This window comes from Dermochelys coriacea, chromosome 7, assembly GCF_009764565.3.
Source record: "Dermochelys coriacea isolate rDerCor1 chromosome 7, rDerCor1.pri.v4, whole genome shotgun sequence".
Classification (NCBI taxonomy): domain Eukaryota; kingdom Metazoa; phylum Chordata; order Testudines; family Dermochelyidae; genus Dermochelys; species Dermochelys coriacea.
This window is the reverse complement of record NC_050074.1, coordinates 43703746-43729388: the sequence shown is the minus strand read 5'-3', so window position 1 is coordinate 43729388 and position 25643 is coordinate 43703746. Positions and strand designations below refer to the sequence as shown.

Sequence of the window (25643 nt, the reverse complement as noted above, 5' to 3'; positions counted from 1 at the left end):
AGAGTGGCTAGAGGTTGTCTGAAGCAAGGTGGAAGTGTTTGCTGATTGGGTGTCGCTGATGGGTGTTCCTGCCAGGTGAGGTCAGCTCTTCTTTTGTTGTTCAAGGTGGAGTTCGGTCCCATCAGATATGCTGTTGATTCCAGTGTGTTGAGTCACAAATTCATTCTGATTTCTACCTAGTCCCAGCTATGTGAATTCTTTTGCTCCTAGTAGAGAGACAAATCCTGCAGTCCTTACTCAGTCCAACTCCCACTAGAGTTAATTTTGCATGAGTTAAGGGTATAAAACCAATCTCAGACTGGGCTCGCTAAGAAAAATATATAGGGTGAGATATTCTAAAGAACCTATTTCATTTAAAAAATGACTTGGGGACTTAATTATTTGCACAGCTCTTGTCCTGATTTTTTAGGGCGCTGGCCATACTGAAAAGTTGAAAAACATTTGTTATGAGTAGAACAAAACATTTTTTTCAACCTGAAACAAAACGTTTCCGTTTCAGTTTTGAACTGTTAGAACTTTTTTAAAAATAAAATTGAAGAAAATGTTACCCACAGTCTCCAGCAGCTATCGTCTTACTCCTGCTGTGAGACAGCAGCATCCCCTGCTTCCCAGCTGTGGACAAAGACTGTCAGAAACAGTCATGCTGCTGTGGGCAGGTTTTGCTCCCAAGATGTAAAGTGCTTGGCTAAGATTTTCAAAACTAGTGAGTGATTTTCGGTGGCTCAATATTTAGGTGCCCACATTCTGAGACCTCCAAGGGGTCTGATTTTCAGAAAAGCCCCTTTTAGTTATCTCAGCTAGGACATCTAAAAATGGGGCCACCCAAACTCACTAGTCACTTCTGAAAACCTTGGCCCAGAGTTTGCACTCACACAGTAACTGGTGAAGTTAGAGGCATTGTGGGGCCAAGTTCATCCCTGGAACAACTCCTCTGAAGTCATTAGAGTTACCCCAGTGATTATTTCCACCTCTCATCTCTTTCTCTTTATTGGACTGGTAGCAAGTTAACTTGCTCCCATCATATGCATTGTTGGCTGGTTAACCTAACAATAGAGAGACTTGTTTGTGACCCAGTTTTTAAGTAACTGTAGGGTTCTGCCCTAGCACAAGCTGTGTGATCGGAACAGATGGCCATCACTAGGGTCTGATTTATGGACTCTTGTGAGGCAGAGGAAGCCGTTTTGTGCCTTCCAGTACAATAGGCTCTCCATAATGATATCTAGTTCACCTTGATATTCTCATGAACTTCCTCAGCTCCATGATAGTTACCATTTGCAGCAAGGGGGAGGGAAAAAGCATGAACATAGCCGTGGTGCTGATGACTTGTTTCATTTCTGAAGGCTCAGGGGATCTATCCAAGTGAATGTGTCTATGTCCATGATCCATTAGGCTTCAACGTCCTGAAAAAGGGCTGTGCCAGGTACTGCAATCAAACCATTCTGGTAAGTGTGATGTATCGTATGCAAGGGCACATTTCAATTCAAGGGAGCTTAACTTGGCTTCTCCTGGTTTAGCTAGAGGAGAGTGTTTTGCCTTGAACTGGGTGGTTCCCAACCAGGGTACAAGTGGCGGGTGGGGGAGTGCTCCCACACTAAGAGTATGTTTACCCTGCAGTCGGGAGGTGTGATTGCAGCATGTGTAGACGTACCCAAGCTAGCTTTGAGCTAATCTAACTTGAGTAACAATAGCCGTGAAGCACAGGTGGTGGCACAGCTAGCTCCACCCACCCAGACCCCTGGGTACATACTCAGGTCCGTGGCTACCTCCCATGCTACCGTGGCTTCACTGCTTTTGTCGCTGGCTCGTGCATGACAAAGCTATCCCAGATATGTCTAAACGTGCTTCTGTCACATCTCCCAACTGCAGGATAGACATACCCTAAAGGTGTGGATATACTTCATGCCAGGGGTGGGATTCCCAGCTCAAGGAGACAAATCCGCACTAGCACTGATCCAGTTAACATGCTAAAAATTGTGTATAGCTGCAGTAGCACAAGCAGTGGGAAGGGCTAGCTGCCCCAATGCACACCCAGCTGAAGCCATAGATACGCACTCAGGACAGCTAGCTTCTACTGCTCACGCTGTGGCTATGCTATTTTTAGCATGCTAACTCAATCAGATATAGTGTGAGTGTGTCTCCTTGAGCTGAGAATCACACCCCCCACTCAAAGTGTGTCTATGTCCTGTGTCCTGCCACTGGACTGAGGGTGGACTGCATTAACTGGGGAAGTTCCCTCCTAGGGGTAAATATTCAGCAAAACACTTGAGGATTGATCTGCATGACTCCCCCGTTAAGTGCTGATGGAAGCTGCGTAGCTAAATCTACACGAGCCACCTTGAATGTGACAGGCTGAGGTGGAGGAAACATCGTAACAGAGAGCATGATGTTTATGACAACTCCTCTTCTATCACAGAGCCCCACACGTCTCTCAAAGGAAACAGAGTGTAGTTAGAGAGTGCACGTTAAACTTGCAGAGTGACCGTATCCTGTTGATGAAACTCTATCAGATGTTTTGGGAAACAGCTTAGTTCTGGCTAGAGATGTCATGCTGCTTGCAAGTGATCAGTCATCAGGGAGCCAAGAGTACACAATGACCTGTGCGCACCTTGTGAAATGTTTGCATTCTATTTGTTGTGCTTCTGTGCAGCTTTTGGCAGGGATGGACAAAGGGCAGACATGGCCCAGAACAATCAAAAACATAGGGCCCCAAAATCCAGCACATGGGCAGGAGGGGAGGGAAGTAGGTTTTGCTTGTGGGGGGAAAACCCTGGTTGAGTGCGGTAAGAGGGTATTGCTGGGGGGAAAATTGAGGTGTGGGGGATATTGGAGGCATAGTTCAGAATCCAAGTCAAATAGTCCTTTTGATTAATCCACCGCCACTGGAAGAACTGAATTTAACACTTGCAAATGGAGAACAGCAGACTTGTAGTCTGAGCACTGAGAAGAACAAGAGAAAGAGATCTGAGTTCAGACCAAATACGTGTTGTATGGTGTTTAATACACTAAGCTTCTCCACACAGTGTACCAATGTTATGTCTTTTTCAGAAACCTGGGTGCTGCAAAGGATTCTTTGGTCCTGACTGCACTCCATGCCCTGGTGGATTCTCCAATCCATGCTACGGCAGAGGGAATGTAAGTGCACCAAAATCCACTATGTTGGACCCATGGTTGGATTATACTTGCCTTTTCAAACTCCTAGTGGGAAGCTGGGGAGTTTGGTCATGTGCATCTAATTGGCAGTATTTACTAGGAATTCACATTCTTTGCCCCAAACGTGGAAATTATCAGTGTCTTGTGCTCAACTTTGCAAAGGCCAAAGAAACAGAACACACAAAGCTTGGGTATAGACAAAGGATGGGAAGGACATGATCTCAATTCTAGTACTCTTGCTCGCCATCTTAAAGGGTGGATACATCTTGTCTTTGCTTCTTTCTTTCTCTGCCTCTTTTTCTTCTGACAAGAGGCATCTTTTACAGTCTAGAGAAAGTAAGGACAGTATCTGTGCTGTACATAGCTATTGATTTCAGTATACTACATCTTTAAATGCGAGAGGTCTGCCTGTCTGGCCAGGGAGCAGGGTTGTGAAAAAATTAAAGACAGACCATCTTACAGATGGGGAGCAAGGCATTTCTTTCTGTCTCCTGGAGCTAGAAAACAAAATCATAGCTATGCACACCACCATGTCTTGTACTGAGATTAGTACCTCTTCTAGGATTTATACCAATGTAACTTGGAGCAAAATGTATCCAATAGCTACCACTTGTACCATATTACTCACATTACATGCATATATGACTGTATACATGTTGTTAATGCCCTGCGCAGAAGTGAAGTACTACATGTTGTATTTGCGAGGCAAGTTATGGCTGCTGTTGGAACTAAACTTAACATTTCCAGGCTGTTGTGCTTTCATATCTCACTATAATGTTTCATTCATTGAGTGTCTTTTTTCACAATAATAGTGTAAATCTGTATGCATAACAGATATCACAGTGTGACATACAATAGGCAGGGATAACTTTTCTCTCTTGTGGAAGAAGACTCGATCAAGGCTACGGATTAATATATATTCAGGATTGATCCTTCTAAACAAAATAACTCTCAGAGCCAAACCCCACAGGAAGAACAATGTGTGCTCATCTGTTGCAATTCCAAATGGTATTTGTCAGTGTGTTTTCTGTCTCTGTAACTCTGTCTGGAACTCAAATACAAAATATTACAAGGCATTTGGCCCTAGCTCTGTAGGAACTGACTACTATGCAGGGTTTTCGATTACCACAAGCAATTTTTTTGTTTTTATTCTGAATGTACGGGAAATAATTCACGTCATCACTACACACTCATCTCATTCCCACTGGACACAGGTCACCCGGTTTACATAAAGTAAAAGCAGACTTGAAACTTCATCCAAAACTTGAGCTGAATCTTTTCTGATATTTGAAAAAGTTTGGTCTGTTTTTCTCTTCCACTTTGCATGTGCTTCCTGCCTGCAGCTGGGACCAAAAGCAGAAGCTCTAAAAAATCACGAGTGTGTGTTCACATGAGATTTCCAGCCCAGTTTTTCAGACCCCAGAGGTCTGAATAAACATCTGAACTTTCAGCTGCTGTCTCAATTTAACTACCATTTTAACATCCAGCTTCTTTGCTTCTGGTCACCAGGACCATGTTAGCCAGTGTGGTTTTTTCTTGCTCCTAAAATGGTTCACAATCCTCCACGCTTTTCTGGAGCCTGCGAGGTTTCCCTTATTAGACATTAATGTCTCTGTCACATATATTTTCCCTCCACTTTGCTCACTTCAGTTTTCTTTTTGCTTTCCTTCTAGTGTAGTGATGGACTTCAAGGGAATGGCAACTGTCTCTGCTTTGAGGGTTTCAAAGGAATAGCCTGCCACATCTGCTCAAACCCAAACAAGCATGGGGAGAACTGTGATGAAGGTCTGTAATTCCTCAAGAAAGCAACGCTGATGGGTAACAGGAAATGCCAGGCAGTAAACTGAACAAAGTGAGTGCAGGAATGTAGGCATGGAACCTTTCCTAAGAGGGAGCACTATGGACTAGTTTCACAAGGTAGGCCCCTCATTTGGGTCATTTCACGCTGGAGTAGGCAAAGCACAGATCAATGTCTGGCAGAAGGAGTTGGGCTCAACTGAAAAATTCAGATCCAGATTTTGGAACCCTCCCAGCAGTGTTTGAAAGTGTTTGGATCCATCTCTGTCAGGAGGGAATGACCCAATAAATCTTTCCCAACTCTAAGTGCTCTGAGGGCCTGGAGTCCAGTGACTGAAGATAAAATGCTGTCATCCTTGCTTACCAGCCCCAGATAAGGTCTAACCCTGATGGTTTTGAATGAGATGGCTTTGAACGTCCATTTCCATTAGCGTAAAGGCTCCCCCCCCTCTACTCATAATAAGAACATCTTGCCAGATCCTTGGTTGGTGTAAATTAGCGTGACTACATTGAAAACAATGGAGCTGCATTGACTTATGCCAGCTGAGGATCTGCTCCATTAGGCATATTTTCAGGAAAAGCAGAAATGTCTCCCACGTGACTTCTAAGAATTGAGAACTAATCTGACAGTCATTTGGTTTGAGAAGAGATTGCAAGAGAAATTGGGAAATCTAAAAAGTGCTCTCTGCAGGAGTTTGCCAACTGACCAAGCAACTGATTCTTCTCCATGCATTTGACAGATTGCGGTTGCGTCCATGGAATTTGTGATAACAGGCCGGGCAGCAGGGGAACGTGCCAGTCCCGTTCATGTAAGGATGGCTATACAGGGGAATTCTGTGACAGAACTTCTCAGAACTGTGGCCCGACTGCATCTCAGTATTGTCACCGGAACGCAACCTGCAGCTTCAACAACACAGCAAGGTTATTATTTACATGGGGGGGGAGAGGTACACTGGGGGAAGGGCTGTGTTGCTGTGCATGTTTGTACAGCAACTTGCACAATGGGGCTCCAGTAATATAAATAGGATGTAGCCAGCTCTGTGTATTTATGAGTATGTGTTTGCATATGCCATGTAGACATCTACGCCATAGGAAATCACAGCATCAAAGAATGTCCTCACCGTGTTAAAGATGTGCAGTCCTCTCGTTGCTGAATTTTAATGGGGCAGTGCTAGCAGACACCCTCTGCCTCGCTGTTCTTCTGTGTTTGGGAATTCATGTCTCTTTGTGCTTGGTTTTTAAGGTGCATCTGTACTGATGGCTATGAAGGGGATGGATTTTCCTGCCTGCCCATTGATCTGTGTAGGAAGCCAGAACGAGGAGGCTGTTCAAAAAATGTGAGTGGGTAACACAGAGGAAACATTAGCTACTGGCTAGAGCTGGGCTCCGGGATTCAGGAGATCTGTTCCCAGATCTGTCACTGACTCGTGGGGCCTTGGACACATTATTTGACCTGCTTATGCCTCAGTTTCCCATTCTGTGATATAGGGTTAAACACCACTTACCTGCCAGTGGTGATGTGAGGTATAATGAATTCATGTTTGTAAAGCACATTGATGCCTATGACTGGACAGTGCTACAGTAGAGCAAAGCATAATCATGTTTTTTAAACTTCAATGTGGGGAATGCATCTAGGTCATATAAAGGGGAAGCAGATGGGAGTGGGGCAAATGAAGGATGGATCTCTTTAAGAAGGCCAGCTGCCTCTCATCTTTGATTTGTTACCTATGAGCTCTTTTGCCTATGTCAGGCTGAAATGTCCTGGTGAGATCTTCCTTTCCCTTATGGAAAAATCCTATTTAATTCAATAGTGAATAATGTCCCTGGTATAGAATTCTATAGGATGGCTCAGAACACCTATAGAAAGGGTCTCATTCTCTATGAAATCAGATATAATTTTAGAGTAATTATCTATAGAACCCTTTTGGTTTCATCCCTATTAGTACAAATCTATAGGATTTCTCCATGGATTTTTCTCTCCCCACCCTGACTTTGGAACAATTAGAGTCAGGTCCCAGAGAATCCATCCCAGGTTTTATGCAAGACCTAGTGTATGGAGACAGTAAAAATAGACCAACATTTTTACCCACCCCCTGAATCTGAGTCTTTTGGAGAGGTTGAAAAGTCTGCATTCCCCGGATCTAAAAGAAGCCAGAAGTGGAAATGCCATAATATCATGAGGGAGTTCCTCCTGCATCACTGCCAGCCCAATGGCAAGTGCATGAAATCTAACAAGAGCACCTGTTCTCATAAGATTCACAACCCAATTTTGCAAAACTAAAGATCTGGATGGTTTGAGCAAGAATCTGTTTAATTGTTCATTCAAAGGTGTTCAGATACTGCAGTGATGGGGACTATCTAAAGATCTAGATAGAAATCCACACTTCTGAGATTTGCCCATGGTTACACATTAGGGTGGTGAAGTGGAGAGGTGCAGAAAGAATTGCAACGGATTAAGAGGCTTTTTCTGAAACTATACCAAGTCTTTCTGCCTCTCTTCCAGTTGGTTTTTAATCAGTATTATTTTGGAAACCAAGTGTATTATGCCCTGTTTTTGGAACCAGTCAGCTGCTATTGCCCATGGGTAACTGGGTGGTACCAGAGCAGGTGAGAGAGGTATTCCAAGACCCATTCACCTATTACAGGGACGGTTTATTATTATTTTTTGTAATCTACTGATGAATAGTGCTATATAACAGCCAGATATTACGATGATGCTGTTACACATCTGCAGTCTCCTGGGATTTTGCAGCTGTAGGTGTAATGCTGCCCTGTGGCTGGGTCATTGGCAGTGGGTTTGAACTTGGGTCCTCTGGATCTTAAATACGTGACTGCTACTGCTTGAGCCAGGGCTTTAACAGACTCCTCAACCTCTGTCTGTGCTCAGCCACCACTAGACAGGGAGAGAGCACCACACAGACTATGTTTACTCAGTGCTTCGCAGCAACATCAGGGATAAAATTCTCATCCTCCTCCAGAACCCATCTCCTACTGCTTAAGCTCACGGTGAATATCTGTTAGCAATGTAGGGTCTATGACATACAGCTGAGCAGTTCTGATTCTACCCAATTGGGGGATACTGTTAAACATGTGCATTAGCCAGTTAATTATATTACTTCCTGGGAAGGTTTCCCATCGTCAATGGTTTTATTTTAATTTGTTTTAATTTGAGTTTAATTTGTTTTTCTCCCTTTCCCCACAGGCCGTATGTACCAGTACAGGCCCTGGTACTGCAACCTGTCAGTGTAACAAGGGCTGGACTGGGGATGGAAAAGCCTGTGTTGCTATAGATAACTGTGTGCTGGAGACCAGAGGGGGCTGCCACATGAATGCAGACTGCAGCTTTGTTGGACCTGGACAGGTATATTCAGCATTAACTGGTCCATCGCTGAGATTTATGGACACTTGCTATGTACACCACACTGTAGCCGTCTGAAATTCTAGGAGCAGCAATTTTTGTTGCTCCAGGAATGTCAACAGCAAGGTCTACTCGACTGGTGTTTCTGAAAGATATTGGCTTCCATTAAATCAGCAAAAGTTAGTCCTGATATAGTAAGTTTCAATGAAATACTAGTAACCAATAAAAACCTGCCAATTCTTTGAATAGAAAGGACTACGTTTAATAACTTTTTTTTATTTAAAGTGCTCCCCTCAGACACCTCTCTAGCAATCTTTCCCCATACACAGCATTGCACAACTAGTCAAGGGCATTATGGGGGTAGCTCATTCTCCTGAAGCATCAGGTGTAGGCCACTGCCAGAAGCACAGCTTCATGGGCTGTTGGTCTTTCGTGCCACAGGGAATTCTGGGTTCCTGTGTCCTGTAGGTTCTGGTTTCAAACAACTGATATGTGGAGGTAGGTTTGGGGAGTGTTAAAATATAAAATAAATACATCAAATAGCCACAGCAGTTAAAGTGGCCATCCATTTCGGCAATTTTCTGTCTCTCTAACCATCTTCAAAGTAGGAAGGCCCTTAGCCTGTATTTTTTTCTCATCTGTTTGCAAAATCCATGGTAGTCTTTTCATTTCTTTTTAATTAAAACGAGAGTTAGTAAATCAGCATTCCTGAGTCTGACAGGATCCTCGGGGTCCAATCTGGAACTGTGCCTGAGCTGTGTCTCACAATGCTATGCTAGTGACAAACAGCAAACCCCTCTAGATGCTGTGATCACTCAGCCACCAGCATGCAGAGACACCCCCAGCTAAATTGCATGAATGCGCTCTAAGTCACTCATGAACTATATACACGGAACCACCAGCAAATCTCCCAAGCCCCCAGCCTTGCACCCCAGAAATATACAGTCTTTCACACTGCTCAAGAGTAGACCTCCTCTTGAACAATGCAAGCTCATTAATTAGTTCACCATTTTGTCAAAGGATGGGGGACATGTACCAGGCTTCATATTCTGAGCAGATTGCTCAAGCACTTTAGACAAACTCACCGGTAAAACTAAAACATTAAAATAAGTTTAGTAATTACAGAAAGATAGATTTTAAGTTATTGTAAGTGGTAAACATATAGGACAAAGATGGTTACCTAAGAAATACAAGTAAAATCACAGTCTAAATTTTATCAGACTAAGCAAGAGTTGAATCAAACAGCTTTTCTCACAGCACTGGATGTTGCAGATAAGTTACAGTTCCTAATACGCAGGCTGAATTTCCTTGTCAGCCCGGGACCAGTCTCTTGAGTTCAAAGTCTGTCTTCCCAGTAGTGTTGTTGTCTTCAGTGTAGGTCTGGTAGGAGAGAGATGGTCTCGTGCTGCCACTGTCCCTTATTTTCTACTCTCAATTCATGTCCTATGAAAGATTCTGGTCCAGACATGTCCTGGTGGGCCTTGCTGAGTCAAGAGATGAGCAATCCCCCATTGTGTGGTGTTTGTGCAACTGAGTCATAGAGTTGAGCAATCCTCATTGTGTGGTGCTTGCACAACTGTGTCTCACAGAATTGTAAATCTCTTGTTTGCAATTCCCCTGCTGGTCAATGGCTCGGAATGGTCACTTAACGTACGTTTGGGTGTGGGTCACCACCTTTGTTGTCACTTGAGAGCTAGCAGTGGGTGTCTCCCAAACTCACAACATATTTCAATAACAACCATACAGCAAAATCTCATAACTTTGTGTACAATGATGATACACACATTTTGACAGAACAGTAAATTTCAGCAGATCATGAGACCTCACCTAGAATACTGTGTGCAGTTCTGGTCTCCCATGTTCAAAAAGGATGAATTCAAACTGGAGCAGATACAGAGAAGAGCTACTAGGATGATCCGAGGAATGAAAAACTTGTCTTATGAAAGGAGACTTAAGGAGCTTGGCTTGTTTAGCCTAACTAAAAGAAGGTTGAGAGGAGATATGATTGCTCTCTATAAATATATCAGAGGGATAAATACAGGAGAGGGAGAGGAATTATTTAAGCTCAGCACCAATGTGGACACAAGAACTAATGGGTATAAACTGGCCACCAGGAAGTTTAGACTTGAAATCAGACAAAGGTTTTTAACCATCAGAGGAGTGAAGTTTTGGAATAACCTTCCAAGGGAAGCAGTGGGGGCAAAAGATCTATCTGGTTTTAAGATTCTACTTGATAAGTTTATGGAGGAGATGGTATGATGGGATAATGGGATTTTGGTAAGTAATTGATCTTTAAATATTCAGGGTAAATAGGACTAATCCCCTGAGATGGGATATTAGATGGATGGGATCTGAGTTACCCAGGAAAGAATTTTCTGTAGTATCTGGCTGGTGATGGGATGTTAGATGGGGTGGAATATGAGTTATTACAGAGAATTCTTTCCTGGGTATTTGGCTGGTGAATCTTGCCCATATGCTCAGGGTTTAGCTGATGGCCATATTTGGGGTCGGGAAGGAATTTTCCTCCAGGGCAGATTGGAGAGGCCCTGGAGGTTTTTCGCCTTCCTCTGTAGCATGGGGCATGGTTGACTTGAGGGAGGCTTCTCTGCTCCTTGAAGTCTTTAAACCATGATTTAAGGACTTCAATAGCTCAGACATGGGTGAGGTTTTTCATAGGAGTGGGTGGGTGAGATTCTGTGGCCTGCGCTGTGCAGGAGGTCGGACTAGATGATCAGAATGGTCCCTTCTGACCTTAGTATCTATGAATCTATGACCTTTCATATGATACCTTGGCATTTCATACAAAGCATGCCTTGCATGAAATGCCACCACCATATACCAATGATGAATATGGGGGTTACAGTGGGATACTTTGAGGTAATGTGTGTCACACTGAGAGACCCTACAATAACAAATTAGTGCATGCCGGAGTGCTTTATATTCATGAGCAACCCTACCATAACAAACCAGTGTGTGCACCGTAACAGAGGGAAACACCCTGGTAAAGAAATATTTCCATTTCAGACTTTCCAGGGACTGTTAACAACCCTGAGAAGAAAATCATTTTAAAAATTAACTTAAAAGTAGGCCTTGACCCAAACTCATTGAAAGAGGGATGACATTAGTTGTGCAGTCGGGACACTCTGATAGGTCCATAGTGAAGCTCCTCCCTCTCTCTTCTACTTTCAGAGCAAGTGTATGTGCAAGAGGGGCTATGCTGGTGATGGCTATAGCTGCGACCCCATTAATCCTTGCAAGCTGGACAATGGTGGCTGCCATGATTTGGTGAGTAGCTGGAGAATTCTCCAAAATCCTTCATGGGAGAGAATGTTGGGCCAGATCCTCAGTGGATGTATTTCGGTTTAGCACCACCGACTGCAATGGAGCTGTGTTGATTTACACCCACTGATAATCTGGCCTAATCTGCCTCCCTTTGTTGTGCAATAATCACATCTACCTGTGACGAAGCGTCAAGGCTTTGTGGCCATTCGTTTTTCTTGTTTGTTCACATGCCTGTGTTTCACGAGGCTGTGCTAGAAGGTGGTGGGGGGATAGTTCTTAGGTGTACAGTGAAAATACACTATTTCAGCATACGGGACCATGAGAGGAAGGATGGCATTGTAGTTAATGCCCTATCCTGGGATTTGGGAGACTGGAGATCAGTTCCCACATTTGCCACAGGGTTTCTGTCTGTTTTATTACACAGTAATCCTTCGTTTTCTTGTCCTCACAGGCTGCGTGCAAGCCTCTTGGAGGAGGGGAGAGGAGCTGTGCTTGTGCTCCCGGTTACATGGGAGATGGATTTACATGTTATGGAGATGTACTAAAGGTAGGGAGAAAATGAATATTATTCTCTTTTAATTCAAAGAACAAGGGGTTTTTGCAGTCGCTGACTGGCTCATGCTAAAATCTGCAGGTGATGACAGCTGACGGTTTGAATCATAGAATTATAGAACTGGAAGGGACCTTGAGAGGACATCTAGTCCAGTCCCCTGCACTCAAAGCAGGACTAAGTATTATCTAGACCATTCCTGACAGGTGTTTGTCTAACTTGTCTCCAATGACGGAGATTCCACAACCTCCCTAAGCAATTTATGTATGTACCAATGATACATGTTGATTCTGGACTTGAATATCAGAGGTTAAATATACATAATTTTACTAACAGTTGCTACTTCTTGAAGTATGTATAAAGTACTTCATTCAAAAACAAAATAATTAAAACCTATGTCAGTGTATGCTTCAGTAATGCTATCAATCCTTTGCCAATTTTCCATCCTGACTGATATGTTGAACTGTCCAGTTTAAAACTTCAGCATCAACTTGAAAAAAATCCATACGTCTGTGTGTGTTGTGTCCCATGAATTAGAGAAAAGGGAAGCGGGGAATAGTTTGATCCCTGCTGTATTGTTGTTGTTCAAGATGTAGTGACAGCTCTCTTGATTTCCTGAAGAGTATTGCTTTAGGATACCACCCTCTGCTTTTCCATCAGAAGAGTTACAGTTCCCAGGAACCCATGTTGGTCGATGCTAGTTAAGCAAGGTTCCCCATACACTTACATACAAAGTGAAAAGTCAAACAGCAACTAAAAAAGGGAGAAATCTACACAGAGAACATACTTTCCCTCTCTCCTGCAAGGGGGGGCTGAGAATTCATGGTCTCACAGGGTCCCTGCCCACGTTTCCCCCCTCTAGAGTACCTGATCTGACTCCTCTTACCATAGTCTGCCTGGCAATCTGATGTATTTCCCTCTCTCCCTGGATAGAGCATTAGTATGTAGGCCCAAGTTATAATGTAAACTACCAGTAACAATTTCTGACTTGTGCCCTAGGTGTGTGATGTTGCAGAGCTCATATGCATTCTTCATTAATTAGAAAGGAGCCTGAGATCCGACTTGAACTTTGGGGAAGTTCTGATTCGGGTCTGGTTCTGAACTCTGTGCCCTATCTGAGTAGTTAGAAAAGGCAAAGGTTGCCAAGAAATTAATCACCTTAAACTTGAAATTAGATATAATTGGCAAAGTATTGTAAGTTTAAAAAAAAAATCAAGGGTTTAGATCCAGCTCTCTGACTTTGGAACACACCTTTTTGAGTGATGCATGGCTTCTGAAAGTTCTGTGTAGGTGGTAAGCACTTGACTCAGCCAAGTTTGCTGTGTTTGAAACTTGAAATAACAAGGATCACAGGACCACCCTTCCCTCCCCCTGCTTCATCCCTACTAATCTTGGTATTGCTTTCTCTTTTGGAAGGAGCTGGCCAGGAATTCCCACTTTGCAGGCTTCTATGAGTGGATTAAGGTAAAAAATGTTGCCTGACACAATTACAAGTAAAAGTATAGTATAAAATATAATTTGTAAAAAAAAAAAAAAAAAAGGCAAAGATCAAAGATTCTGTTTTTAAATCTGCTGTTAAGAGGCAATTTTCCTTTGCATGTGTTGTTTAAAAAGGGGGGGGAGGGGAAAATCAAGCTGAACATTTCTAATGCATGGTACATTAACCAAAAAATCCCCGCCTTTAGCTCTGGAAATGGTGGAATTTTTTAAATTACTGTGTATTTTAAAGTTTCAAATTAGTTGAGACAGTTTTATAGATTGTTCTAAATGGTTTGATTGCATTTAGCTATGTTTTTAATAACACCATGTGAAAGGTCAATGAGGACCAGGCATGTACCCTCTTAAGTTCTCAGCACGATTTTATTACATACATCTGAGTGGTGAGTCACATGGCTAACTGCATGCACTGAGACGCCTGCTCTAGAGACTGTAACTGTGGACCCATTGCTCGTATGGCATGTTTTAGGGACCATGCTTCTCGCTCTGGAAGAAACTGAGACCATCACATACTTGACCTTCATACCATATATTGCTGCTAACTCATGGCTGTTGTAAAGTAGCTGACTGCCTTGGGTGAAAGACATACAGACAAAAAACCAATGGGACTAATATACAAATAGCCACCCTTCAAAAGTAAGAGTAAAGTTAAAAATTCGGGTAGCTCTTCCTTTCCCTTTCTTGTTACTGTCTTCTGTTCCCATTGGAACAGGGGGATAAGCACTTCATGGATTGGAGTTGGCCACTGAAAATGTTCTCCCATACATGGGGCTAGATTTACAAGCAGGCACAACACCCATTCCATCAGTTACACCTGCATTTGCTAGATCATATTTGGTCCTTAGTCCAAATCTGGCCTTGGGTGTTCAAAAGCATTTACTGACTCAAGTGAATGTGCTCCTATTGGAATCGTTTTTGGATAAAGTGACCTTTGGCACTGGCAATATAAAAATATTAAGAACTTTCTCCTTCAGCAGCACCTGTTCTGGAGTTTGTTCCTTGAAGCTGCAGATTTCCTAAGTTCAGCAGCTAGCAAATTAAGGTTGGACTGGTGTGGAAAAATATTCCATGGCATTTGCTGACTCCCACCTGAACTTATTTCCCAGCCACCATCCCAACCACCAGCACAGCTCTGGGTACAACTGAATTTAAGCTTTAGTCCCACACAGTAATCTTACATGCAGTGGGAGTGGGATCATAGCTACAAACATTTGTACTGCGCTGTAGGTGTAGCACTGATTTGTTTATTTGTGCATCTACTTGCTCTGGACGACAGAAGTCTCTCTTCAGCATCCCGGCAGGAGTCAATGTCACTGTTTTGGTGCCCTCAGAAGCCGCCATCAGAAACCTGAGCCAAGTCGAAAAAGATTTCTGGCTGAAGCCCTACACGCTGCCATTTTTAGTCAGGTATCGTTGCATTGTTACCATACTCTTTAATTCAAAACAGCCCTAACTGAGGGCTGGAGATTGGCGTTCTCTCCATATCAGTAGAAAGAAAATCATCACAGGGTAAAAACATAGCAGAGGTGAAACATCCAGCTGATGAAGTGTTTATTGGATGATTCAAACATAACAGAGGTTAGAAGATACAATGAAGGTTTATTAATTGTATATTAAAGGCAGGATGTTTCTCCCAGCCATGATGCAGAAGCAGCCCCACAGTGGGAGAAGGAACAGGGAATTCTCTCTGCATGCTGCTCTTTCTGCATAGAACATCTGGCCATGCAGGAGATGTGAGAGAAGCATGAAGCCTGCAGCTCTCTTACTTATCCACATCTTCTGGGGAGGGAAGCAGGTGGTGACCCACAGAAATCTGGAGTTGGGCCCAGGGAAGATTAGCGGGATCAAAAAGGGGAGGGTGTGTGAATGCTGGCTGGGGAATATGGAACTGGTCAGGCTGGTAGGCAGGACGGAAGAGCTAAGGTCAGAGTTGTGACTGGTATTGAGGAGCAGGCAGAAGATGGGAGGAGTTTTTAAAGCAGAGGGGAGATGGAGAAAATACTGAACTTGCGAGGAGAGGCAGCTTGGCTGAGTTGGTGCTGGAGGTGATGGTACACAGAAATTGCTGCAGCTAGAACTGGGTGGGATCAAAGGTAGCTCAAACCTGATGTTGCTGTTGGATAAGGGGAAAAATCTGGCATCTTCTTCCTTTACAGAAGTGCAGGAGAGAAATGTGCATTAATGTCCCCCTATAATACTGGCTGCTGGGATTCACTATTGCAGCCAACTGCCTGGAAGTGTGGAGTGACCAACCAAGTACTCTGCTTTCCACTGAGCAGGGCTCAATCTCCCTGTCCCCTTCACACCTACCCCAGCAGAACTGGAGCAGAGGAGTCCTGACTCTGTCCTCAACCAGAATACCAGGCTGTCTAGCTTAAGGGAAAAAAGGAGCACCATCTACCCCACATCCTGGGCTCCTCTTCTCCCTCCTTACCACATAGCAACCACTGGGCTGTGTTCATCCTCCTATCCATGCGCCCGTCAGTGTGGCTACAGGGCTTATGCATCCTCATATCTGGTCCCAGTCAACTTTTGTATATGGTTGCACCTATGCACGAGGTAGAAGGAAGGAGCATTTTGCCCAATGGGCCAATTTCTGGGGCCTCCTACAAAGCTAGAATAAACTGGCCTTTCATGGGCAAGCTACACCAGGGTTAGGGAAGGACCACACATGCTTATGAAGGCCAGATGTAGGGCAGTCACTCGATGACTGCAAATACAGCTCACTGGTTGTATAGCAGTTGCAGGGCTGCATGGTGTATCTGTGTAGTTCAGTGCCAGCAGTTTGGGTTTGGGGCAGATGTTTGCATTAGCTTTTATTGTATTCAACCCATTTCAGCCATCCCTAGTTGAAATGTGTTGTGGAGAGCTTAGTGACCAGGAGGGGAGGAGCTAGACTACACGAGTTAACGTGAGCACTGGTTAAACTCCCTGCAGAGATGAACTTTAGATAGCGCCTACATCCTGTTGCAGAAATATTGAATCCTGGAAACACCTAAGGCTCGTAACCTCTTGCAGCTGAGTGACCTGCTATACTTTCAGATTCGCTTGAGTGATAGAGGGCTGCATGTTGTCAGTTGTCATCACTGTACCAAGGGATTAATGCACATAATGACGTGGATATTGAGAGGAGGCCAGGCCCAGGGTTGTGGAGAGCAAGCTACATGATCAGACAGCAGCCAAGATAAGCCAGTCTACTTCAGAGGTCTGTGTTATAAAACGTACTCTCAATTCTTCTTTACATGCACTTGTCACCTACAGGGCCCATTTTCTCCAAGGTTCCTTCACCAGTGAGAAGCTCAAAGAGTACAAGGGTGAGGAGTTATCCACTCTCAATCCACGGACCAGATGGGAGATAACCAACAGCAGTGGTGTAAGGGCTTTTTAATTGACGTGTGTATATTGGTAGCAAATTAAACAATACATTTAGAGATATACCATGCTGGGGGAGCCATTGGTGAGGACAATGCCATTAAATTCCTGATGTATCATATAAGTCTAAGGTGCTGCAGGGGGCCTTGGACACAGATTCTTTTGTTTCACCCTACTCAGTGACCTACAATGTTCTCATGTTTCCCTCTTGTTATTTTTCAGGCTATAACCATTCAGAATGCAATCATTGTAGTAGCTGACATTCCTGCTATTAATGGCACTATTTATATCCTAAATAAGGTAAATCAGTAAGAACAATATCTGGAAATACTAGGTTATACCGATGTAACACATTGGTTTTCTGTTGTTTATGGAGGTGTGGAGGGATTCAAACAGGATCCAAGTAGAAACATACAGACAAAAGTAAATCTGGATATTCAGAACTCATTCCAGATGCTGTTTGTGCAGCAGCATTTAATATTTAAATCAGTGCCCTCAAACTGTGCAGAAGAGTCCAATACTTGGCTTTTCAAGAAAAGAGTCAAGGCCTGTCCATTCTGGGAGCAGAACCATGCTAACTTCAACCATGCGTAATTATTTTCATTGTAGGGCAGGATTGCCGTGTGCTTTTCTCAAGCAGTCTCTGACCAGTGGTCAAGCTCATCTTTGTCTTTCTTGCGCTCAGGTTTTGTTACCACCTCTAGGAGATATCCCACCAAGTCGCCCCGGTCTGCAGCAACAGCTTGATATGGTCCCCGCATTTACTCTGTTCAAGGAATTGTTACTGGTAAGCAATTGTTTGGATTCTATTGACTATTAAGTATAGGAAGCTTTTTTGATAGTATGAAGCCACTGAACTAGCTTAACATTGACCCAAACCTGCATGGACAGCCAAGGAAAATCATGGTGATTTTTGTGGTGCTCCCAGGCTATGTTTTGGGACTAGGACAGATTTATAAAGCTGGCTAGCCAGCCTCCCAAAGGAATGAATAACTCCCACAGGGGATCAGACCTCACAGAAATAGAACAAGCCACACCTAATGAAAACTCCTGTTTTAGCTATAAAGCCTCTTTGGAATGGTTAGTTTCTTTGGGAGGTATGGTAGACATTTTTTTTAAATTTTAGCAACTTATTAAAGTCATGGACCGGATCTGTAAGACCTTTTGTGTGTGTGTGTGTGCGCATGTGTGTGTGCACATGCGCATGTACACAACTCAGAATGATAACAAACACACTAGAGATGATGCTCAAGCAGGGGACTCGTAGATACACACAGTAAATATGAGAGAGGCCCATTTATCCAAAAAGCTGGGCCAGCATCAGCCAAGCAAGACTTCGGCAGGGTGGATTGCTGCTGTTTCCCATGACTGTATTGGAAGTCGCCTTGCATCTCATCCCGTTTTAAAGCATTTCTATTGGAGTTCTTGCCCCAAGCTTCCACCTCCCTCGCTGATAGTCATATTTTATCTTTTTTCATTTGTTTTGGGTTACTTGTTTACCTCTCATGCTCTTTTAAATAAAACTAGTTCACTCACTAATATTCCTTTTTTGCAACTTTTAGCAATACCAGTTGATTGGAAAAATTGAGTCCTCTGAAAAATATACCATTTTCGTCCCAGGAAATGATTCAATTGGGGAATATTGCCACGCTTCCAACATTACCCAACTGGTAAGATCACTGTTTGTTTACAGTCTGACTGTGTGTGGTAGTTATCAATTACGGGGGCCATGTTATACCATCAGACTTTAGATCTGAGTCCCTAAAGAGGAATTCTGCCTAAAATTGTTTGTGTATAGAATAGCCAGGAGAAGTCATGTTTCCATACTGCTAACCATCACCTGCTAAGCTTGATTCTGGACTCCAGCAGCTGCAGCTGGAGAAAGGGATCTCTGGGATCAGGAAAGGTAATGACAGGGAAGCACAGCAGAACGAAGAGGAGGCATGGGAGTGGGTGGAGTGGTGTGGGGGGGGAGATGTCTGACATTAGGAAGCATGGCAGGAAGGTGTCTCTGCAGGGGGGAATGAAAGGAAGGGGTTATCTGGGCTTGGCAATGGAGTCAGGTGAAGCAGCATATAAGGAATTTGCCAGATCATATTTAAAATGGCCACTGCTACACAGTGAAGTCCATTTTCAATATCTGGAGTCCTTACATTTAAAATTAGATTTGTATGTAGGCAGATCCAGCAAAATGTCCAAATGCATGGACAGTGCTTATGATTCAGGTAATTGTCCAATCCCTTAAATTCCTAACACCTTTCTGGCTTTTTGAACAAACCCAGTCTTACAGGGTTGTTGGACTTAGTTCTAGAGCTGGTTATGGACATACCTAAGACTTGTGGACTTAGTTATTTCTACACTGTACTTACCTCTAGCTACCTAATAGCTGTTTATGAAACAATAATAGGCTAAATGTTTTGCTTCCTTCTGGTCTTGAATTCCAGGATAATGACACTGTGCAGTACCATGTTGTACTTGGAGATAAGCTCTCCTCTACAGACTTGAAAAATGGAGTCCATAAAAGCACAATGTTAGGATTCTCCTACTGGCTAATGTTTTATAAAAACAACAACCAGGTAAGGATGGAAGGGTTCTACCTGCTGTTCTAGGATGCCGTTGCACAATTTGTGGGGAACAGTCAACATGGTTTTTGTAAAGGGAAATCACACCTCACCAATCTACTAGAATTCTTTGAGGGGACCAAGAAGCATGTGGACAAGGACGATCCAGTGGATAGAGTGTACTTGACATTTTCAGAAAGTCTTTGACAGGGTCCCTCACCAAAGGCTCTTAAGCAAAGTAAGCTGTCATGGAGTAAGAGGGAGGGCCCTCTCGTGGATCGGTAACTGGTTAAAAGATAGGAAACGAAGAGTAGAAATAAATTACCAGTTTCCAGAATGGAGAGAGGTAACTAGAGGTGTCCCCCAGAGGCCTGTGCTGGGACCAGTACTGTTCAACATACTCATAAATTATCTGGAAAAGGGGGTAAATAGTGAGGTGGTAAAATCTGCAGATGATACAAAACTTCTCAAGATAGTTAAGTCTCAGGCAGACTGCTAAGAGTTACAAAGGGATCTCCCAAAACTGAATGACGGGGCAACAAAATGGCAGATGAAATTCCATGCTGATAAATGCAAAGTAATGCACATTGGAAAACATAATCCCAACTATACCTATAGAATGATGGGGTCTAAATTAGCTGTTACCACTCAAGAAAGAGATCTTGGAGTCACTGTGGATAGTTCTCTAAAAACATCCACTCAATGTGCAGTGGCAGTGAAAAAAGCTAATAGAATGTTGGGAATTATTAGGAAAGGGATAGAGAATAAGACCCAAAATATATGATGCCACTATATAAATCCATGGTAGGCCCACATCTTGAATACTGCGTGCAGATGTGGTTGCCCCATCTTAAAAAAGATATATTGGACTTGGAATAGGTACAAAAATGGGAACAAACATGATTAGGGGTATGGAACAGTTTCCATATGACGAGAGATTAATAAAACTGGGACCTTTCACCTTGGAAAAGAGATGACTGAGGGGAGATATAATAGAGGTCTATAAAACCATGACTGGTATGGAGAAAGTAAATAAGGAAGTGTTATTTACTCCCATAACACAAGAACTAGGGGTCACCCAGTGAAATTAATAAGCAGCAGGTTTAAAACAAGCAAAATGAATTATTTCTTCATACAATGGCTATTAGCCAGGATGATCAGGGATGCAAAACCATGCTCTGAAGTTTCCCTAGCTTCTTTTTGCCAGAAGCTGGGAATGGGTGACGGGATGGATCAACTGATGATTACCTGTTTTGTTCATTGACACTGAAGCACCTGGGGTTGGCCACTGTCGGAAGACGGATACTGGGCTAGATGGACCATTGGTCTGACCCAGTATGGCCATTCTTATATTCTTAATTAAAACTTTGGCTGTACTGCGATACATAGGCTTCCATTTCTAGGTCACCGGTTCAAACGTAGTTCAGAATGGTAGTGACCAAAAATTGCTCCCATCTGAATCAATTGAGAGGCCTGTGTGAAGTGAGTTGCGGGGTCTATTCTGTGTCCAGTGGACTGGCTCTCAGTTCAGTACAGGTGTTCTGATCATTTAAAAAAAAATCATAGCAATTGTGCCCCATCCACACCCTCTTATTGCCCATCTCAGCAGGGAGGACAAGGGCAGAGTGAGCCATGAAAAATGAATTGTCCTATAAAGCTTGTTCCTCCTGGTTGAGGCTATGGCAGCCATCTCCATGCTGTGCATAGTCATAACAATGTACTCTTAAGTGCCATCAATTCAGCACTTTCTTTTGCAGTTTTTTGAAGAAAAACCAAAATAAATTAAAAGAAAAATAATTTCCCAACTAGCTGTAAAAAAAAGAAGAAAAAACATTTTGAGATCTATGGATGAAAAACAATATAGAAGAGCTAAGTATTAGTATTCTGAATAATAATAATCATCGTACAACATTTTCCTGTGGTGGTGTGCTTTTTTCCCCATGCTTTCATGAAATCTCTTCTAAAACAACAAGCAGGGGAGACATATTAGTCAGCTCTCCATCTTTAGAGCAGAAGCAGTCTGTTAGGATAGAATGCTTTCTAATGTAAATAGATTAATTTGTATTATTCTGAGAGTATTAGGTGTCCTATACCTGTAACTACTTCAGTTATTGAGCTGACCCCGGTGTTCTGTTTGATTTGCATCTTGGGTAATTATATTTTGTCTACCTTAAAAAAATCCACTGTAATTTTTACTAGAGAAGTTTGTGCGTGCAGAATAGCTGAGGCAACCACCGCAGTGGTGGATGAGCAAAATATACAGTTTGAAAGCAGCTGGATGCTGTAGGATGAGAGGCCTTTGTTAGTTATATGGTGGCCCTGTTGTTATCATGGTGGCATCCTAGCTTTCTGATTGTTAACCAGACTGTTTTCTTCTCTTTGTAGACATTTGTAAACAACGTCCGCTTAGATGGTAAATTTTTCGAAACCAAGAATGGGATGTTGATTGGGGTTTCTGGGGTTCTACAGATTCAGAAAAATCGTTGCACTGCCAATACCACAGTGATTCAGAAGGTAATTAGCTTTACATAAAGATAATCACAGCATCAGAGAGCTCTGATATATAGTCTTCTTAACTCAGTCACATCCTGATGGCCTGAAACAGCTAATCTCAACTTCTGTACAGAGCAGCTGCTCACTATGGGCCTGACACTCACACTGTTGAGTCACCTGCAACTCTGAGGCACTGGGGAGTTTTGGGGGCTCAGCATCTCTTAGGATTGGGCCCTGTACTTTTAGATGTAGTTCAATAAACTGCCACATTCCCAGAGGTAATTCCATACATTGCTATAGCTGAGAAATTGCATTGCGTATCCGTGGGTGTGCTAAGGAGGAGGATTTGTTTCATGTTACATTCTGGCAGCAGTGTTTGTGTTCACAGTTCCATGTTAAAAATAAGACATTGCATGAAACAAACACATAATAGCCAAGATTTCGCTACCTGAATCATTATTTGCTCAGTTCATTGTTTTGAGCCAGTAAATTTAACGTCTTGATGCATTGTTCTCTCTCTCTAAATGATGATTTGCAGAACACTTTAAAACTAGCATTTGAGTAGGACATTTTTAAAGGGACTGTGTGTGACTTCTCCTGTTTCTTGTCCCTAGTCGAAATGCGCTAAGTGTGACAGAGGGATCAAGTGTCCTTCTGGATCGGTCCTGGCGGTAAGTCTCTGATTCGTTTCACACCCTTGCATGTGGTTTAGGGAAAGCAGCAGTTTTGTTTTCAGCGGTGTGAATTGTGGAGGTAGGTTATGGCAAGCAAGAGACCAACCCACTATTTGCTCATCCTTCCCTTATATTTATTAAAGAAAAAAGAGAGTGTTTCCTGTCCTCATTGTTCATGCGTAACCACAGATGGGTTGAGGGCAAATGTGGGCTGTTCCAGCTGGAGAATATGGCACCCTGAATCTTCTCATGGAACCAATATTCATGCTGTGCTTGAATTGAAGGATCTCTTTAGAACATGCAGTCTAGAGTGGGGAGCATATTGAGCATGGTCTTAATCCATCACTGTGTTCCCATCTGCCTCTTAGGGAATTAACTGATCTTTGGGTCTCTGCCAGCTATTTTATTTAGGCTGGTTGCTGAGGGGCCCTGTGCCAGTGGAAGAGGGAGCTCTGGGAAATTCCCAATCCCCCATGTGAGCGGGGGGGGATGAGCCACATCCATGGCTCAGATCACATGCTGCAATGATTAAACTCTGAATATATAGTGGCAGTGGAGTCAGAGAAGAGCCCAGAGCACCTCTGTGAAGGGGGAGAGGCCAGTGGCCAAGTAGAGGCTGGAGAGTGTGAGATTATTGCCTACATTGGTTGGATGGAGGAATATGGGAGAGAAAGGGGGAGAGGGAGGCAGAGTTTGGGGACAGAGAAGAGGGGCTGATGCACTAAAAAGAATATATTTATTTTCAATGGCTCCGAGCAGAACAATTTCCCCACTTTTATATCGACACATCCACCCTGCAATGTCTTCCCCTCCCAGTGACTTAGTCTGAAGCAATCCCTGTGCAACCATTTAAACTGTGTCCTCCACTTGTGGGGTACACATTGAGATCTTGCCAGATATCTTTGGGGAGGCGAGATGGATTCTGGTGTTCTGAGCTTTCATACACAGCATGTGCCGGGAGAGGGTTATGGTAAGAGAATGCATTTCAGTGTAACTAGCCCTATATTCATGGTACTTGGGGATGGAATATACAGTTGTAAGAGGAGCTAGCACAGTGCTTAGGCACTACTAAGTCTCATTTCAGACTTATTTTGAGGGCTTAAGTGGTGAATATTCCTTGTGCTGGCCCTCTGAACGCAGTACATGCCCAAATTCTGGGCTATTTAACCAAGCAGAACCTTTCATTGACTTCAATGGCCATCTCACACAAGTATCAGTGAGTAGGATTTGGCCTGAGATCTCTTGTTTTTCCAGTACTATTGCTAGGGAAAACCAGTTTTCCAGACTAAACTGTTAGTGAGGGTCACACAGATGGGTTCACTTGCCTCTGTGACTTGCCACTTTGTTTTTCAAAGACTGACAAATGTTTGAAAAATAATCAAGTTCTTCCTGCTGGTGGCAGTACAGCATTACACAGTGCTGACATGTGGCACTATTGGTTTATCTAATTCATTACATACCAAAAAGCATGCCAGGCACTTTCTCTTTTACAGGCAGATGTATTGATTTTATGGAGAATCAAACTCAGGATTTTAGTCATCTGGAGTAACTACACATCAGGGTCTGGGATGCTGGTTTGCTCTCAGCTCTGACATTGCATCCGATGAAGTGAGCTGTAGCTCACGAAAGCGTATGTTCTAATAAATTTGTTAGTCTCTAAGGTGCCACGGGTACTCCTTTTCTTTTTGAGTTCTTATTGCTATTCTTACAGACAGGATAAATAGTGTTGTTTTTCTGTTTCACCAGTGCATGGGCTGGCTCTGATATATGCCTGCTTTGATGGGCTGCTGGTTTATAATATTTTTTTAATTTTATCTGCAGGAAACTCCAGGAGAAGGGAAGATGCCACACTGTGCATATAAGTTTGGATTTTTAAAAGTAGTTGGTTGTTATTTCACCTGTGTTAAAGTTTCCTTAGTAAGTTCAGATTTTAATGTACATTGACAATAATTTTCAGATTATTGTGAAAGACAAATCTTGTGGCATTTTCATACAAGAAGGGGTCTGTGGGCGGGTCCTGAAAAAAACAAACTTGCAGAGATTTTGGTACATTTGGCAGAGTTTTTGTTCCATTGGGAGGTTTTGTAACAGTTTTCCAAATTTTCATGTGTTAATATTACCCCTTTTTGGACCTGAGGGGCTAGTCAAAGATTGGGGACCTGTGGATGTTCCAGTTGGGAGTAGAAGTTGAAAGAGTCTGATATTTTTTTTTGATGCAGTTTTGTGTGTATAAAAGGCCTGTGTGTCTGAATGCAAATGGAATCAAAGAGCAGGAAACAGATTATATTGTTCACGGCACCAAAGAACTGTCTTCACCTGCACCCTGACCCAAAAACCTCTTCCCAGGTTCTTTCAGGGTCAGCCACCATGCTTGGGCTCTCTCCCTCTGTCTGTTCTTGTCTCTTTTTCCTCCCCTACACACATTCCCAGAACAATACTCAGGAAAAGCTCCCTGGTGGGTTCACACACACCTTTTGTCTTAGGTGGGATTTAGGTTTACAGTTATTTTAACTGAAGGTGGAGTTCCCACCTACCAGTCTCAATGGGGTTTTAACTCAACCCATAACAAGATTTCACTCAGTCCATAACCATAGTTCTGTAATACATACATTTTGGGAGATTAAATTGTGTGACTAAGATGACCAATTGAAACTGACAATACAAAAAATGAAAACAAAACAAAAAAAATCCCAATAGGTCCCTTTTTTTTTCATTTGTTGAAAATTTGTAAACAGAAAAATTTTAAAGTAATTTAAATGATTTTTCAAAAATATTGTTAGAAACATCTTAGATAGAAAAATGTCAGTAATCTCTGGTCTGTGCATGTCTGTTCACTAGATGTATGTGCATGTGTCCAAATTCACACCAGCGTCTGGTGCAGGCTTTTGTATAGGGCTCTGAACCATCTG

General features: G+C 42.9%; 1 protein-coding gene across 4 annotated transcripts in view; it reads left to right on the top strand.

Annotated features, from left to right (window-relative positions):
- The window catches only part of STAB1 (stabilin 1), a 103265-nt gene that overhangs the window by 36345 nt on the left and 41277 nt on the right, over positions 1-25643 (top strand). For 3 of the 4 annotated variants that reach the window (XM_038409579.2, XM_038409577.2, XM_043518236.1), the window contains 18 exons: positions 1341-1442; positions 3046-3132; positions 4824-4935; positions 5688-5868; positions 6191-6284; positions 8150-8308; positions 11495-11590; positions 12039-12134; positions 13554-13601; positions 14911-15041; positions 16896-17007; positions 17229-17306; positions 17692-17793; positions 18569-18676; positions 19451-19582; positions 21953-22081; positions 22675-22731; positions 24556-24651. In XM_038409579.2, coding sequence (XP_038265507.1) covers positions 1341-1442; positions 3046-3132; positions 4824-4935; positions 5688-5868; positions 6191-6284; positions 8150-8308; positions 11495-11590; positions 12039-12134; positions 13554-13601; positions 14911-15041; positions 16896-17007; positions 17229-17306; positions 17692-17793; positions 18569-18676; positions 19451-19582; positions 21953-22081; positions 22675-22731; positions 24556-24651 — 1920 coding nt within the window. The remainder of the gene's footprint in view (positions 1-1340; positions 1443-3045; positions 3133-4823; positions 4936-5687; positions 5869-6190; positions 6285-8149; positions 8309-11494; positions 11591-12038; positions 12135-13553; positions 13602-14910; positions 15042-16895; positions 17008-17228; positions 17307-17691; positions 17794-18568; positions 18677-19450; positions 19583-21952; positions 22082-22674; positions 22732-24555; positions 24652-25643) is intronic. The other variant, XM_043518235.1, reaches the window with a different exon arrangement.